Source organism: Typopeltis vanoorti, chromosome 19, assembly GCF_054136105.1.
Source record: "Typopeltis vanoorti isolate ZY-2024b chromosome 19, IOZ_Tvanoo_1.0, whole genome shotgun sequence".
In the NCBI taxonomy this organism is placed as follows: domain Eukaryota; kingdom Metazoa; phylum Arthropoda; class Arachnida; order Uropygi; family Thelyphonidae; genus Typopeltis; species Typopeltis vanoorti.
In genome coordinates, this window is record NC_143567.1 from 71,804,824 (window position 1) to 71,821,718 (window position 16,895).

Here is a 16,895-nt window from a genome sequence, read left to right on the forward strand (position 1 = left end):
TAAACTTATTCTTGCCTCCCTTTTTCTGCTGTTTTCTGACCTTGTGTAACAGGTCTATCTAATGTAACAGTCCCCTGAGCAATCGCACAATATCAATTAAGAAATTTATTTATTTGTAACAACTGCGCCACTTAATTGATCCTTTTATGTTTGAAAGTCAGGGCGAGAAGATGACAAAAGTTAAGTTAATACCTCTATACAATATCTTTATATGCAAGTTATGGCTCGTTACTATATTCTATTCCCATAGGGTCGTTAATATTTTCGGGATAGTGCATTGACTAAGGAATGAGAACCAGGTAGTTACAAAACAAAAACATGTTTATTATCAAACTAAAAGATGTAATACAGAGCACATAAAAGTTAATTAAAGATTAACTTAATCAAAAGCACTTTAACACACAAATTTATTTACTATCTGAGCAACAGAAACTATAGTGCTTTCACTAGCAGCAAATAACTTAATCACTTAAAACATTAACTTAATCAAAAGCACTTTAACACACAAATTTACTTGCTATCTGAGCAAGCAACAGAAAGTATAGTGCTTTCGCTATCAGAAAAACCGGTTTTGCCTTGATATAAAAGTGTCTTTTATGACACAACTTGGCTTACACGTATGCATAAGTATTCCAGGAGGGATTACATTCAACTTTCTTTCAGTATATTCAAAACTTAAATGATGCTAATTCAGACACTATCACAATCAACCTGTGAATTAGACATACTTAACAATACATAATTTTCCATTATTTCACATTCACTTTTCCCACTAGTTAACAAGTAACTTCTCTCAATCCTTTATTTCGAGTTACATACACATAACATGCTACAACGAATTAATGGCTTACTCGCTAACGATCTTGAGAGGAAAGTCCGACATACATTCTGTTATACAAATTGGAACTGGAATGTCCTTTGTCCGGTCGATCCTCGAGAACTTTTCTTCGTCGGTCGCGTTGGGGTTCTGCCGTAGCTACCGGGAGCCTAGAGCGAGCTGGCAGTGGTGAACATCGGGCAATGATGGCGGGAAAATGATTCTCCTGGATTGCGGGAAGGAGCTCCCGCAGACCTTGTAGATGAAGAGCCAAGGACCAAAAAGTCCCGAACCATGTGCTGTATTGCCTTTTATTCCAGGATTAGCCAGAAGCAATGAAAGAACTGGCGTCATCGCTGGCTGCTTGACCATACGATTTCGGTGGTATTTGGTGCTAATCTGGCTTAATTCTTATTAAGCTCTTAACAACAAGTCTAAAGTGCAGGTGCATTCTAACAGCAAATTATTCTTTTGCATTTTTATATCTTACTAAGTACATTTTTTCTTAAGAAATTCAGACAAAAACAATTGTAAAATCTTTAGTGAAAATTCCCTAAAAAATTAATTTCTCGCGAGATTTACAAGATGATCAGCATGACAAGGAAGATAAAATCAAATTATGAGAAGAAATTAGCAAATCAGTTCAAAGTAAATTTTAAAGAGTTTTTTTTCTCTGTGTTGGAAGGATAACTTCAGTAATGGTAACAAGGTGGTAAAATCAAACAAAATAGTTGAGTTACTGAATGACCACTTTGCAATGATCTATCGTTCAAGTTAGGATATTACTGTAACAGGAACTGATGCGAGAATAAAGGTTGATGAATTGGAAATACTTAGGATATTGCAAAATCTCAATCCAGATATGGCCCTGTTATTAGATGGGATATCAGATCACATATCATGAGAATCTGCAAAGGAATTGTTATTACTCCAACTGGGTTATTTAATTTAAGTGTCAACTCAGGTAAAGTCCCAAACAACTGGAAGGAGGACAAAATAATTCTGTTGCAGTAAGGAGGCTCCAGGAGTGGTAGTAAAAGTTTTAGAGAAGTTGGTCAGAGGCAGAATTCAGAAATGGGTAGATAAGAATACGATACCTTATGGGGAGGTGTGTGGGATGTCATGCCTTAGTAATTTACTAACTTTTTATAATAGTAACAGTTTGACTTGGATAAAGGAAATGGCTATGCAATGCTTCTTCTGGATTTTGCAAAGGCATTTGACAAGATACCATGTAGATTTCTGTTACACGAAATGGAACAAATGGGGGATATATATATATGAAACTGGTGATGTGGATATAGGATATGACAATGGCTGTATATGAAAGAGCAGAATCCAGGAGAAGGTAGGTGACTTGTAATTTGTAAATAAATGCAATAGTTAATGGTTTGAAGGGGGAAACACATTAACAACCACCGGTAAGGAAGTAATCATTCCTCTCTCAGTGGGCCTTGGTATGGCCATATATGTATGTATGTATTACTGTGCTCAGGTCTCGTTACTTGGGTTTCTTGGAGATGAAGAGATGGCAGAGAGGATCCAGAGCTGTGTGACCAAAGCAGTGAGTATTCTTGGAATATTCCTATGACAATAAGATTGAAGGTTTGGTGTTGCAAAAATCGGTCGATAGGTGGAAAAGAGGGAATATGGTAGAAACATTTCAGTTACTAAAAGGGTTTTTATAGGATTGATGCAAAAGAAATATTTCAGCACTTAGCTAGAGGAGACAAAAAAAAAAAAAAAAAAAAAGAAGTTATCCCTGCAAATTGGGTTAGAGCAGTCAGCAAGGGTATGAGAACCAGATTTTTCGCTTAAAGAGTGATGAATGAGTGGCATTGTGTTGTTAGTCTGTTGTGAGTGTTTTGTCCGTCAGTAAGTTCAAGGAGAGATACTAGAGATGTTGTTTGAGTAGTTTTGTACTAAAAATTTATTTTTGATTACAATAATAAATTGTAATTAATGTAGGCATTTCTCTACTTTGCCATGGTGCTTGATGATTGTATGTGTTGCTGGTTTGGAGGGCAAAGGAGACCTCAGATCTTGTTTACTGGAGAAAGCCACTTTTATCCTTGCTTGATATAATGTTGCTGAGATATTGTCTGTGACAGATAATATGTAAGAGAGTAATATTGCTTCTCTATATTCCTGTTTTGTCTGTCCATCTCTTTATCTTGGGAGTTCTTTTAAGAGGTTTCTATTTTTTTTTTTTTTTAATTTTTTTCTTTTAATATTTATAATCATTTTTTGAAAAGAGAAGACAGGTCATATAACATTTTCCTGCTGCTGGAAATGTTATATGCCTTTTCTACTGGTGTATTTTGTAATACTTTTTTTTTTTTTTTGTGATGAATGCTAGTGGTTAAATTGCATGACTCTACCCTCCTGCATGCATTAGTTTTCTGTAAACTTAATAGTTAAGTTCAGAGACATCCAGGTTGCCTCAAGAAAGCAAGGATCTGTTGTTGAAGTGACTAGCAAAATCCTATAACTGTTTTGCTGAACCAGGCCATATGATGATTACATCATCCATATAGCAAACCAAAGGTTAAGTTTTCATAGTCCCACCACATTTTTTTTTTTTTTAATGATTCCATAAACATGCTAGTTAAAAGTCGTGAGTAAGCATTGTTAGGCCTTTTCAGCTCATAGTATTTGCTCTTCCAGTTTTAAGAATTAATACTTATTTTTATAAGTTTAATAAGATATTAATAACAGAAGAAGAAAAAGATATTAACTGTATACAAATCATAAATTTCTCCAACCATATTTGAAGTGGACCCATTCATAAACATTTCCAGGATTGTAAAGAATTATGATATCAGAATCACATTCGGACATATAATCCAAGATTTGGAAATTAGTAATATATTTTGATCTTATTAAGCCTCCAGATTGTATCATTAGTGCCACATTCCATGTTTTTATTTAAAAAAACAAGCAAGACTCTTTGGGTAGGAGAGTTATTAGAAGGAACATGAAGTGACTACAATTTTTCTGTTTGAACCTCCTTGCTGCTATGACAGAATGTACGTATATCTTTAGAGGAAGTAATTCTGGTGAGAATACATAATATGATGTTTAATGAAAATAACAGTCTCATGCTTACTACCATTTGCTCATTTAGTCTTATGTGATACAAATAAATAAATAAAATAATAATAAATAACTATGGTTTTCATTCACAGTGTCCCTCCACAATGAGCCAAATGCCATAACTCACTTCTGACCCTTCTTAGGTTCCTTTGTAATTATCAGCTTTTCTGTCTCTTTTGATATACAAGCCAATTACTCTAAAGAAATGCAGTACAAATAGACAGTATATGTACTGCACATAATAACTGCAGAAATGGCACACATAAAAGACAATTAAACAAAGGATACAAAATATTTGCAGGTTAAAATAAAAGTATAGGTTATTGATGACAGAAAAGGTATAAGAATGAGGAGATGAAACATTGAGCACTTTTTAAGTATTGCGCATGTTGTGTTATGAAAGTCAATAATCACTTATATAGCAGGTTGTTCATCTTTTTATTACAATTTAGGAATGTATAATGTGGAAAATGTATGATCGTGTAATACACACTCACTGTTTTAAATAGGATAAAGAATTATTCTAGTGAGTTTTGGTTAAACAAAATATAATACTTATGTAACAAGATATTGTTTCTTCATTACTCTTCATATTTTAGCTGGTTACAGAGATTCAAGAATTCAGAAACTGGGGACAGAAGGGTGCACCATGGGAGTTAAATCTAAGAGACATATTTCGTTGGTGTGAAGTTATGATATCTAATCAGGTACTGTGAATTACTGTCTTTTTTTAAGTTATTTTCAGTAACTTAATGATATGAATGGGCAAATGAATATGAATACAGCAAATTCCATGTTATACAAATGATATGAATGGACACATGAATGCAATTATTACTATCATATCCAAAGATATATGATAGATAGAGACAAGGTGGAAGAATTAGTCAAAAGACTTCTTCTATCCTATAAATCAAAGTTCTTAAACTCAGTGAATCCTCAAGATGATAAGAATAAGTATATAAATACTAGTGAGATTGGGAAAGAAAGGAGTAAAAAGGTTTGCAACCAAATTTTGAGCATTATTTGGCAGACATTACCTTGTCTGCCAAATAAATTTCAAGAAGTAACAAAGAGATCCATAAAGCCACAGAGATGAAATATAAATCACAGTATCTAACTATTCACTGGCAATTCATCCATTTTAACTCTCATTCCACAGACATACTGGGAAATAATTACAGTGAGAATGAGCTAACAGCTGCTAAAGAAATAATGGGTGACAGTTTTTGGGTATAGGATGCTTATCATTATAATGAACTAAGAATACTTTAAAAGTAAGAAAGAGTTTGTGTTAAAACTAATTAGTCAATTATAAAAGAAAACTGAAAACTAATTTAATAATAATCTTCTTCTTCTCTCCTCCATCATCTATGTGGATGATGATGAGGCCGAATGAATTCTTTCCACTTCTGTCTGTCCCGGAAGAGTCCGAAAAATTCTGTCCAGTTTGGTGTCGCTTGTTGTGATTTGGTTTTCAGGTCCTCTTTTATTTTGTCTATCCATCTAATTCTGGGCTGTCCTTTGGATCTTTTACCTTCCATCATTGTATTCAGAGCTTTAGATGGTAATCTTTCTGTTCCCATTCTGATCACATGGCCAAACCATCACAGTCTTCTTTCTTGGATTTTGTTTATTATTGTTATTTCTCTGCTGAATTCTTAGTCTATTCAGCAGAGATACTCCAAGTAATCTTCTTAACCAACCCATTTCAGTAACTAATAATTTTTTCTCTTCAGCCTTTTTTGAGATTCCAGCATTCACTTCCATAGAGGAGTATTGGGAGGACCATTGTTTCATAGATTCTTACTTTTGTTACTTGTTTGATGTCTCTTGACTCCCATATTTTATTAAGTTGTCCAAAAGTTTGGGATGCTTGACTGATTTGTCTGTTTATATCTTTTATAATTTTGCCATTATACTCAATAACTCCTCCAAGGTAGGTGAAGTTTTCTACCTGCTCTAGATTCTTACTATTAATTTCAATTTTCAGATTGGTGCTTCTTTTTCCTATTTGGATAATTTTTGTTTTGTCTATATTTATGGTTAATCCAGATTTTATACACTCCTTTATTTTATCAGAAATTCATTGTAGATTTTCTTCTGTGCTTTTTTTTGTTACATTTTCCCCATATATTTTGATTCTGGGGTCTTCATTGTTTAAGGCCTTATTAGTTGCTTCTTCCAGTGTAAGATTGAACAGATCTGCTGACAGATTGCATCTCTGTCTTACTCCGCTCTCTGTGTGGAACCAATTGGTTAAGGTGTCCTCCATTCGTACTGCACTTTCAGATTTCTCATAGATTCTTTATTATTCTTATGGTTTTGTTGGGAATTCCAAATTCTTCCGTAGTTCTCTTCTACCGATTGAATCAAATGCCTGACGAAAGTCTACGAAATTTATGTAGCAACTTTGGTTGTACTCTAGTGTCTTTTCTATTAGCTGTCTTAAGGTGAATAGTTGATCAATTGTGCTTTTCCTTGGTCTGAAACCTGCTTGTTCTTCTCCTAGTGCCAGTTCTATTTTGTTTTTGGAGTACTTTCGTAAAGACCTTACTTGGAATACTGAGGAGGCTAATGCCTTTGTAATTATTGCATTCTGTTTTATCTCCTTTTTAGTATATAGGAGTTATGACTGATTTGGCCCAATCGGTAGGCACTGCTTTGTTTTTGTAGAGCCTTTCAAATAATGTTTTTAATGGTTCCAAAAGTTGTTCCTTCCCTGCTTTTAAGAATTCTGCATGTATTTGATCAATGCCAGGTGCTTTTCTAGTTTTGAGTTTTTCTATGCTGTGTGCTATTATTTCTTTGGTATAGATATTTGTTTCCTCTTCCATTTCAGTGGCTGGAATCATAATATCCTGGGAGCTGTTTTTATTATATAAATCTTTGAAGTATTCTTCCCATCTGGCCATTCTTTTTGTTTTACTTTCAATTAATTGTCCCTCTTTGTTTTTATCATTATAATTTTTGTTGTCCATGTCTCACTAATTTGGTCTATTTGTTTATATAATCCATGAAGGTTATTTTCTTTTGATAGCTTTTCTGCCATTTTGCATTTTTCTTCTAACCAGTCTCTTTTAACTAGTTTTCTAATTTCTCTGGTTAATCTATTATATTCATTTCTGTTATAGTGCTATTTTATTTTCATACTTTTCCTTTGATTGCTTAATCTTTTTACTTCATTCGAGATCCGATCCTTTTTACTTTCTCTTTCTGTGTAACTTATTGTTTTTTCTGCCGAATTTAATATTATTTCCTTTAATTTGCACCAATGTTCTTCGATGTTTATATTGTTTTGGTAGTTCCTTCAGGTTTTTATCTAGTTCTAGTTGATATTTTCTTAGAACATTGTTGTCTTATAGTTTTTTTACATTCAGTCTCCTTTTGACTCTAAAAGTGCTTCCAGATTTTAACTTTATTCTTAGGTATGCTAATACTAGCTTATGGTCTGATCCACAATCTGCAGTTTAGGATACTTGATTTCCATCTTTGGTTTACAATAATATAGTCTATCATATTTTTGGTTTGTCTGTCTGGTGATATGTCCATTTTCTTTGGGGTTTTGGATGTTTAAAGAGAGTGTTGGTTATTGTTAGTCTATTATTTGAGCAGAAGTTTAGCAGTTTTTCACCATGTTCATTGCTTTCTCCATACCTGAACTTTCCAATTACTTTTGGCCAGGTATTTCAGTCTTTGCCTACTTTTGCGTTTAAGTCCCCCATTACAATTAGGAAATCTTGACTTGATGTCTGCTGTACTGCTTTTTGCAAATCTATATATAGAACTCCTCAATGTCTTCTTCTGATGATGTCGAAGTTGGTGAGTATACTTGAATAATAGTTAGTGATCCGATCGATGTTTTAAATCTTGCTTTAATTATCCTAGGTGAGATAGGATTGTAGGACAATAGAGAGTTTTGAGTCTTTGGTTTTAATATAAGTACTACTCCTTCTTGGTGTTTGTTGTCCTCCCTGCCTGAAGTTAAGATTTTGTACTGTCCATGGTGGAATTCTCCTTTTTTCAGTCCATCTGGTTTCGCAGAGTCCAATCACTTCCGATCGGTAGTTGTCTAATTCATGCAGTAGTATTTCCAATGCTCCTTCCTGGTGAAGAGTTCTTACATTCCATGTTCCTATGCTTGTTATGTTTTTCCTGTCTATTAGGTGATGTTTTGTTCCAATAGCATATTTTTCGCCTTCACTATCTTGGTTCCCTAATAGTGAGCTTGACCCTTGTTTGCCCGGGCTACGCTCGAACCGGCATGTATCTTTAGGTTGGTTAGAGAGTTCATTCGGTTTCAATGGTTCATCAAGTGTCAACCACCACTCCTTGACCTAAATTCAGCCACTTTTTTTTAATAGATAGAGGAAACTACAGTTTGAGAGGAAACAGTCATACCCTCGCCCTCGAATTGCTCTAATAGCACTGGGGGAAAAAGTAAGAGAGAGTAGAGGGGAAAGAAGAGTAGAAGACCAGTCTCCGGATATGATATATCAAGTGTATATTGTATGAAGTAAGATCAGGTCTAGCTTGGGTATCTCGGGTTTGCCATGCCCGTACTCACCAATTTAATAATAATAAAAAGGCTTATTACAGTAATATTTTTCATTTGCTAATCTAAATACAGTAGGCCCTCCATATATGCAGGGTTTGGTTCCATCATCTTCTGCAGATACCTGAAACCGCGGATAGTAGCGAACCACTAGTGAAACCCAGATTTCTGTACATATATAGCAAAATTGAAGCAGGAAATTATTAATAAATTGACTTAGTCTCACGCGCTAGGACTGTAGGGTTCTTTAGTGAATATGTTATGTAGTCGATATATAATGTATACACTAAATTGTATGGCTAAATAAATAATAATAAAGAGAGTTATTTTTTTATTAAATGAGGTAATTTCTAGACTACCACTTCACCTGTAATATCTAGGGATGCTATCTACCGCATTTGGGCACACATTCCATTTCTCCTCAATAATAATATTACATATTTATTTAAAATTATCATGAAACAATTTTTATATCTTTAGAATCTACGAGGAGCAATGGAATGTGTGCCCAAATGCGGTGGAAAACACCCCTGAGTAGTACGAGTGAAGTGGGAAACCAAAAAATTGCCTCATTCAATAAAACTTCTTCTTTAGATAAATAAAATTTAACCCACATAATAATTATGTAGAATGACGAAATGAGAAAATATGCTAATGAAAATGTAATTGTTATTATAATCTTAACATTTTTATTCTTATTAGGAGGAATCAACTGAGATCAGAACACACCTCATTGTGTTCAGCTACATAGTTATTCATCTTCCAAATCTTGGCAGTCGGCTGCTTGCTTGCCTACTGAGCAAATGATGTGGACTGCTGAGGATCGTCGATAGTAGAAGCTTTGTCGACTTTTTTAAAAAACATTGTTATTGGAAGCTGCCGTTTTTGTCTCTTCAATTCAGTAAACAGGTTCTGCCAAGGTTCCAAAGCTTCTGTTATTGTGTGAGTAATTTTTATGCTGCACTCCATCATTGAATCATAATCCATTATCTGTTCCTTTAATGTTTGAGGCATTTGAAATATCATGGTAAATTTTTTGAGTGTCCACGCTGGTGGTTCTTGTTCACTTTCACCCTCATTGTCATCATCTTCTGTAGAAGATTTGGAAAGATCTTTCAACTCCTCGTTAGTGAGCACCTCATGATGTCCATCTATGTAATCATTCAATTCTTCTTCTTCTGTCATATCGTCAAATCCCTCTTCACCTATTTTCCATGCTGTGTTAATTATCATTGTTATCTGTGAATTAATATCGGGGGCATCTTGGGAATTATGAACAGCATCACTCCACAAATTCTTCCAGCATGCAGTTACCGTTTCTGGTTTCAATTCGTCTCCATTGCTTCCTTGATGAATACAATTGCATCTGCATTTGTGAATGATTTCCGGCATTCCATGACTCGAACTTCAGCAGAATCCTCGACCATTGCATGAATCATATCAAAAACCTACTGGACATATGAGACTTTGAAGCAATGAGGTCGTATTAGGTGGGAAGAAAACCTTCCTCTTCTGCATCTTGGGAATTATGAACAGCATCATTCCACAAATTCTTCCAGCATGTAGTTACCGGTTCTGGTTTCAATTCGTCCATTGCTTCGTTGATAAATAAAAGGAACTTCTGGAATAAAACATCGATGGAACCATTCCATAAATAACACGGCCGTGACCCACACTTTCGGATTTGATTGCCAAAAAACAGGCAGACAACTTCTGTTTTTGTTTTTAAGGGCATGTGGATTCTGTGCTTGGTAAACAAGGCCAGGTTTAATTATATGACCAGCTGCGTTGCCACAAAGTACCAGCATCAATGTATCTTTAAATGCTTTAAAGCCTGTGCTTGCTTCACATATGGATGTAGGTCTGTTGGGGCATATTCTTCCAAACGAGTCCGGTTTCATCACAATTAAAAACTTGCTTAAGTTGATAACCTTTCTCTGCGATAATTTTTTAAAATTCTGCTGGGAACGATTCAGCAGCTTTCTCATCAGTTGATGCAGATTCTCCCATAATTTTTATGTTTTTTAGATTAAACCTGCTTTTGAATCTATGCAACCACTTGCTGTAAATGACTTTTCTTCCTCTTCTGTTTCGTCTTGCGGCCTGCATGTCTTCATATAGGATCAATGCTTTTCATCATAACGTGTTACCATCAATATGAATCCTTTTTCTTGTCAAGAAAAAGGAAAGATGTTAGCCGATATCTACAGTTACACAGAACGGAGTAACACATCAAATTGCAGTGACGTTCTTCTAAATCCTTTTTGTCATTACCACTAGTGTGTGTGTGCGCGCGCGCACGCACGCACGCATGAGCAACTTCATGGCTTCGGTTTGTTTACAAACTACACCACTTCATAGGTGAAATAGGAATTTGTAGTAGTGTAGTTTGTTTACAAATAATTTCCCAGTGTTTTTTTGTCCATTATGTGATTTTAGGTTACTTAATTACTTATTAAACGTAAGCTACATATGTTTAAAAAAAAATCGCAGAAATTATTTAATTTCTGTGATTTTTTAGATAAATCATTAATTAGATAAACTGTCAATGCATATAGAAATTGAATATGTGTATTTGATGAATAAATAGACATTCCAGTTTATTTGTAAGTTATTCACTCTGTGTAATTTTCTCCTGTCAGGAAGAAGATGATTTTGATCCTGGTGAATATGTATGCCTAATATATGCTGATCGTATGAGAACTGCCAGTGATAAAGAGAAGGTATTTCTTATGAAAATAATTATGTTGATGAAGTAATGAAGTAATTTAATGAATTGAAAGGGAAATAAAATGTAGCATATCTACCTCCATACTTATGTTGTTTGTATTACTTAGGAGAGTTGTGAATAATATATTTTTGTTAGATAACAGAAATATACATATTGTAATATCCATCAGTCATTTAAACTTGCAATCAATGGCCTGATTATGTAGTTTTTGGAAGCCGTGTTTCTTTATGACTGGAATGGTACTGATTTTTAATTTTTTGTTTGCAGATTTAGGGTGAAATGACATATTCCATTCTTAAGCATTTTCTTCATGTTGCTTGTAATTGCATTAATTATTCATGTTATACGTCTGTGATGCTAATAAGCCTCAGTTTTGCCTTCATCATACCAGTGGGTATCTGTTAAAGCATACAAAAGATAATTTAGAAAATCTGTATATACTCAGGGTTATCCACTATACATGCCCACTGTGTAATCTACTGCTTTATCTATGATGGATGCATAATTCTTAGATTATAGTGAACAATGTATATGAATAGATTATAGATTATATATTTTATCTACTATAGGTTAGATAATAATTATTATTAACACTACGCCTTCATGAAGTTGAAGACTCATCACAGGAGGTCCTCTGCTGTCACACACACACACACACAAAAAAAAAAAAAAAAAAAACCACTGAACCATGTCTTAAACTTATGCATAGTTTATGCACTCAGGTGTGTGCACACAGTTTCCTCACTCAGGCAGCACATTCCATTCACCAGCCACTCTCCGTGCAAAGAACCTGCTCCTCATCCTCTTGCTTACTTCCTTATAAGCATCTAATGGTGGCCTCTTGTTTGTTCCATGGTTATTTCCATCCATCTGGAAACATCCCCTTCTCAAATTATATGTCTGAGTTTCACACTCCTGCTTCTCCTATTCAGGCTCAGCAAATTGCATTCACTCAATCTATGTTTATGCCCCCACATATTGCAGAACCAGTGACCATCTTAATCAAAGATTTCTGTATTCTCTCCAACCCCTTTGAACCTAGGTAACTGAATCTGCACCCAGTAACCTTTGTGTCGCCTGATACAATGCAACAATAATTTTGTTACTTCTCTAAGTTAAGATCTTCCTTAGCATTGTCATAAGCCAATGAGATATCTTCACACATTTATCAGAACCACTTAACCTCCCAACTTGGTCCACCTTTGCTCGGAGTTTCCCGTTTCTGTTTAATATTGTGATGGAGGTGGTAACAGAGGAGGTGAGAGAAGATGCACCTTGGACAATGTTGTATGCAGATGACATCTTGCTGTGTGCAGATTCAAGAGAAGAAGCGGGAACTAAACTGGAAAGATGGAGAAAAGTACTGGAAGAGAAAGGTATGAGACTGAGCAGAAGTAAGACAGAGTATATGTGTTGCACAGTGGGTGGCAGACAGGAGACAGATCTGGAGCTGGAAGGAAATGTCATCAGGAAGGTGAGGGACTTTAGATGCTTAGGTTCAACAGTGGAAGAAGATGGAGGAGCTGAGAAGGAAGTGGGATGCAGGATACAACCGGGTTGGAGGAACTGGAGGGAGATGGCTGGAGTGTTATGCGATAAGAGGGTGCCGATCAATCTGAAAGGCAAAATCTATAGGGCAGTAGTGAGGCCAGCTATGAAACTGTGGCCCTGAGGAAAAATAACATCAGCAGAATGGAAGGAGCAGAGATGAGAATGCTTAGGTGGATGTGCAGTGTGACCAGAAAGGATCGTCTGAGAAATGACTATGTCAGGGGAACAGTGAAAGTTACGAACTTAGGAGTGAAAATACAGGAGGCAAGATTGAGATGGTTTGGTCATGTGATGAGGAGGGATGACGAATATGTGGGAAGAAGGATCATGCAGACAAGATGGAGGGAGCTGGTAGAAGAGGACTGGAGGATAAAGAACTTGGATGCGGTGACAGCCCAAGACAGGAAGGTGTGGAGGAGACTCATTATCAACAGTGATCCCACTTAAGTGGGAGAAGCTGCAGAAGAAGAGATTAAAATTGTATTGTGCAATAAAAAGAGAAAATAGAAACTTCTATATTTAGTCTATCCAATATAACTAAGATCCAGTTATCCAGCATAGAACAAGAAACTACATTTCTTGTTATAGGCAACTGAGACACAGCTATGAACATAAGATAATCTGATTAAGTGTTCTCTTCAGCATGGGGGATTATCACACCTTCTAAATGACATGAAGGCCAAATTGCACTTCTTATCCATGTTCTTTCAACAGGTGGTCTGAATCGTATCCAGATTTCGCTGGACGTCTATAGATGTCCTAGCCAGTTGGGAGATTAAACTTTAGGTTTTCGACTGCCATCACTCCCAGGTCTCTCATCTTCCCTACATTCTTCCAAATTTCCCCACTAAATGCATACTTTGTGTCCCATCCCTGTGTATAAAACTTCAAACACTTCGCAACATTAAACTGATAGCTCCACTCACTCATACAGTCTATTCAGATCCCTCTCCCCCTAGTTCTTCTCAACTTTGTGTCATCTGCAAGAAGTTGCATATTTTCACTTAAACCTGTATCTGTTACACTTGTTCTCTATATATATGTTATGTAAATACATGCATACATATATCACTTGTTCATTCCAAACTTCATTAAGAGACAGTTAACATGGAATTGTGTATGCTTATGTTTAGAACTCAAACTAAAATGATAACTGGCCAGCAGCATAACCTAAGTGACTTTCAGTATATTGTGATCATCAGTGGAGTGCGCATGCCAGTGTATCACTGAAAATGCAATCCTTTTAAGTGTTCATGCATTACCCTGTCTGGAGTGTAATGATAGTAATCTAGAAACATACAGCCAGCAGCATTCAAATCTATGCTGGAAGTAGCTTGATGAGTAGACAATAAACTGCACTGAATTAGAATTACACAGACAGAGGAATCAAACTTCCTTTCAGAGGAGCATGTCAGAATGCACTGTATTAAATTCTACTATGGATAGATAGCAGGATTTAAATGCTCTGATATTACGGTATGATTACAGTTAAGTTTACATTGATATTTATAATACATTTTTCATTTTGATTAGTTCAGTTTAACAGTGCTATTCACAAAGACTTCATTCCATCTTTTGTAGCTAGCTACTCTAGACATTAACATTTCTAAAAAGAACTCATGATGCTCTCGAAGAAGAGCAGAATAAGTTGAACAAATAAATGAATTAAATATATAAAGCATGAAAAAAATCAAAAAATATATTTGTGTGTAATTACTTGAATTGAATCTAGCAATTCAAAAGATGAAAGAAGGAAAATCTCTCCTGGATTAGATGGTATACAGATAGAACTTATAAGGAATATAGGTGAAAAAGGTATGAAAGTGTAATGGCAAATTATTAATGGAATTTATGAAGGACAAGAATTACCAGAGGAATTTAGAAGATCAATTTTTATCCCCATTCAAAAAAGATGGGAGTTTTAGACTGTAACAATTTTAGAATGATAAGTCTTATAACTCACACAGCAAAAATTCTGGTGCAAATAATTTTAGAGAGAATTAGGAATAAAATAGAAAAAGAAATGAATGAGGAACAGTTTGGATTCAGAACCAACAGAGGAACCAGAGAGGCTATAACTTGTCTAAGAATTATTGGGGAGAAAACACTAAACCATGGTGGAAAGTTGTTTTTGGGATTTCTAGATTTTGAAAAGGCATTTGATACAGTGAAACATGAAAGGCTTTTTGACATTCTAGAAAATACTGATATTGACTCTTATGACTTGGAAATTTTAAAGAGATTATATTGATCACAAATAGCGTCAGTATGTGTAAATGGAGAGGAAACAGGAGAATTCCCAGTGGAGAGAGAAGTCAGACAAGGATGCAAGTTATCACCATTATTGTTTAACTTTTATAGTGAACAAATGTTTAGAGAGGCACTTGAGGATGTAGAAGAAGGAATAAAAATAAACGGAAGAATCATTAATAACTTAAGATATGCAGATGATGTAGTGGTGATGGCAGAAAGTGAAAATGGGTTACAACAAATTATTCAAAGAATTGAAAACTCTTGTAAAGAGTATGGACCAAGAATTAACACAAAAAAGACCAAGATAATGATAATGGGTAGAAAAATAGGAGATAATGTAAAAATAAGATGTGGAGGAAAGATTTTAGAAGAAGTGGAAAGATTTCAATATTTAGGTAGCTGGATCTCGGAGAAAGGAACTTCAGAGTTGGACATTAGAAATAGAATAGGCAAATCTAAATTGGCATTTATGGAAATGAAGAGAATTTTAATAAACAAGAACACTAAAATAGGCATTAGAATTGGAATAGTTAAAGCAAAAATTTGGAGTATTGCAAGTTATGGAAGTGAGTCATGGACACTCAGAAAGAGAGATATGGAAAGAATTAATGCATTGGAAATGTGGTGTTATAGAAAGATGGAAAAGATTTGGCTATACAGAAAGAATATCAAATCAAGAAGTTTTAAGACAAGTTGGGATGGAAAGAACACTGCTAAAGAATATTATGCAAAGAAAGACCAGATTTGCAGGACATCTTCTGAGAGATTCTTTGGGACACCTGACAAAAACTATATTACAAGGGAAAGTTGAGGGGAAGAGAAGACTTGGAAGACCAACTAGAGAGTGGTTTAATGACATCGTGGAATGGACTGGTTTAAGAATGATGGAAGCGACAGAAAGGGAGAAATGGAGAAGAGCTGCTCATCTGCTGCAACCCTCTTGCTAGAGGATGCTACCGGATGACGACGTAATTGCTTGAAGGTTCAAAAAAAAAAAGCATTGCAAAATAGAAAAAACATTCAATGGTAATAGAACTGAGAAAAGCAAAATTAAACAAAAAATTTGAGAAATGCATGTTGTCCACCTTAGAACTGAACTGTTACTACACTTAAGTAGTAGTAACAAGTTTCAAATTGTTACTACTACTTAAGTGTATGGACCATGGTGGCGAAATTGTAGGAGAAGGAACACTCACCACGTTTTTATAAAAAAAAAAAAAAAAAAAGTGCACTTCCACTGGTGCTTCTTTAGTAGCACACACAATGTCAAGTCAATAGTCTATCTCTGACCAGGTTCTCTAGGCTGTCCACTTTAGTTGGGTAAACTGTGTCCTTCACATACCCCCCCCCCCCCCCCCCCCCCACACACACACACAAGAAAAAATCAAGTGGCGTACGATCCGGCAGTCATGGTAACCAGGAAACCTGCCCTTCGGATCCAATCCACCGCTGAGGGAAGACCCTGTCAAGAGTTGCATGGATCTCCATAAAATTAAATTTCTCATTGATAAGAATAATATGTAAGAAAGTTTTAAAACAAATCAAAGTTGAGCAGCTTTTAGAGGTGAACTGTAGGCTCAAATATACATACATTATTCAAGAAAAAGAGGCTAAAAACAAGAACCAAACCTTGCAGATTCAGTGGAAAATCCTTCATTGATTTAGCCAGATAAGCATGTAGTGAAGTTATCTGTTAGGATAGAAAAATCAGAACTAGTCGGTTCACAAAGTTAAAGAGGCAGTGAAGGAAAATAAGAAACCATATCGAAAGTTCCTGGCAAGTAGGAATACAGAAAAAAAATATGTAAAAAAGCAAAACAATGTGTAAAACTAGCTAAATGAAAGTCATAGGAAGACTTTGGTAAGAACATGGAAAATAAATATCAGATATC

The 16,895-nt window shown here is 35.2% G+C and overlaps 1 protein-coding gene across 1 annotated transcript in view; it reads left to right on the forward strand.

Annotated features, from left to right (window-relative positions):
* Positions 1-16,895, forward strand: part of LOC150096239 (midasin) — a 1,081,806-nt gene that overhangs the window by 386,642 nt on the left and 678,269 nt on the right. The window contains exons 38-39 of the mRNA XM_090409469.1: positions 4,513-4,620; positions 11,111-11,191. Of these exons, the coding sequence (XP_090265595.1) occupies positions 4,513-4,620; positions 11,111-11,191 (189 nt within the window). The remainder of the gene's footprint in view (positions 1-4,512; positions 4,621-11,110; positions 11,192-16,895) is intronic.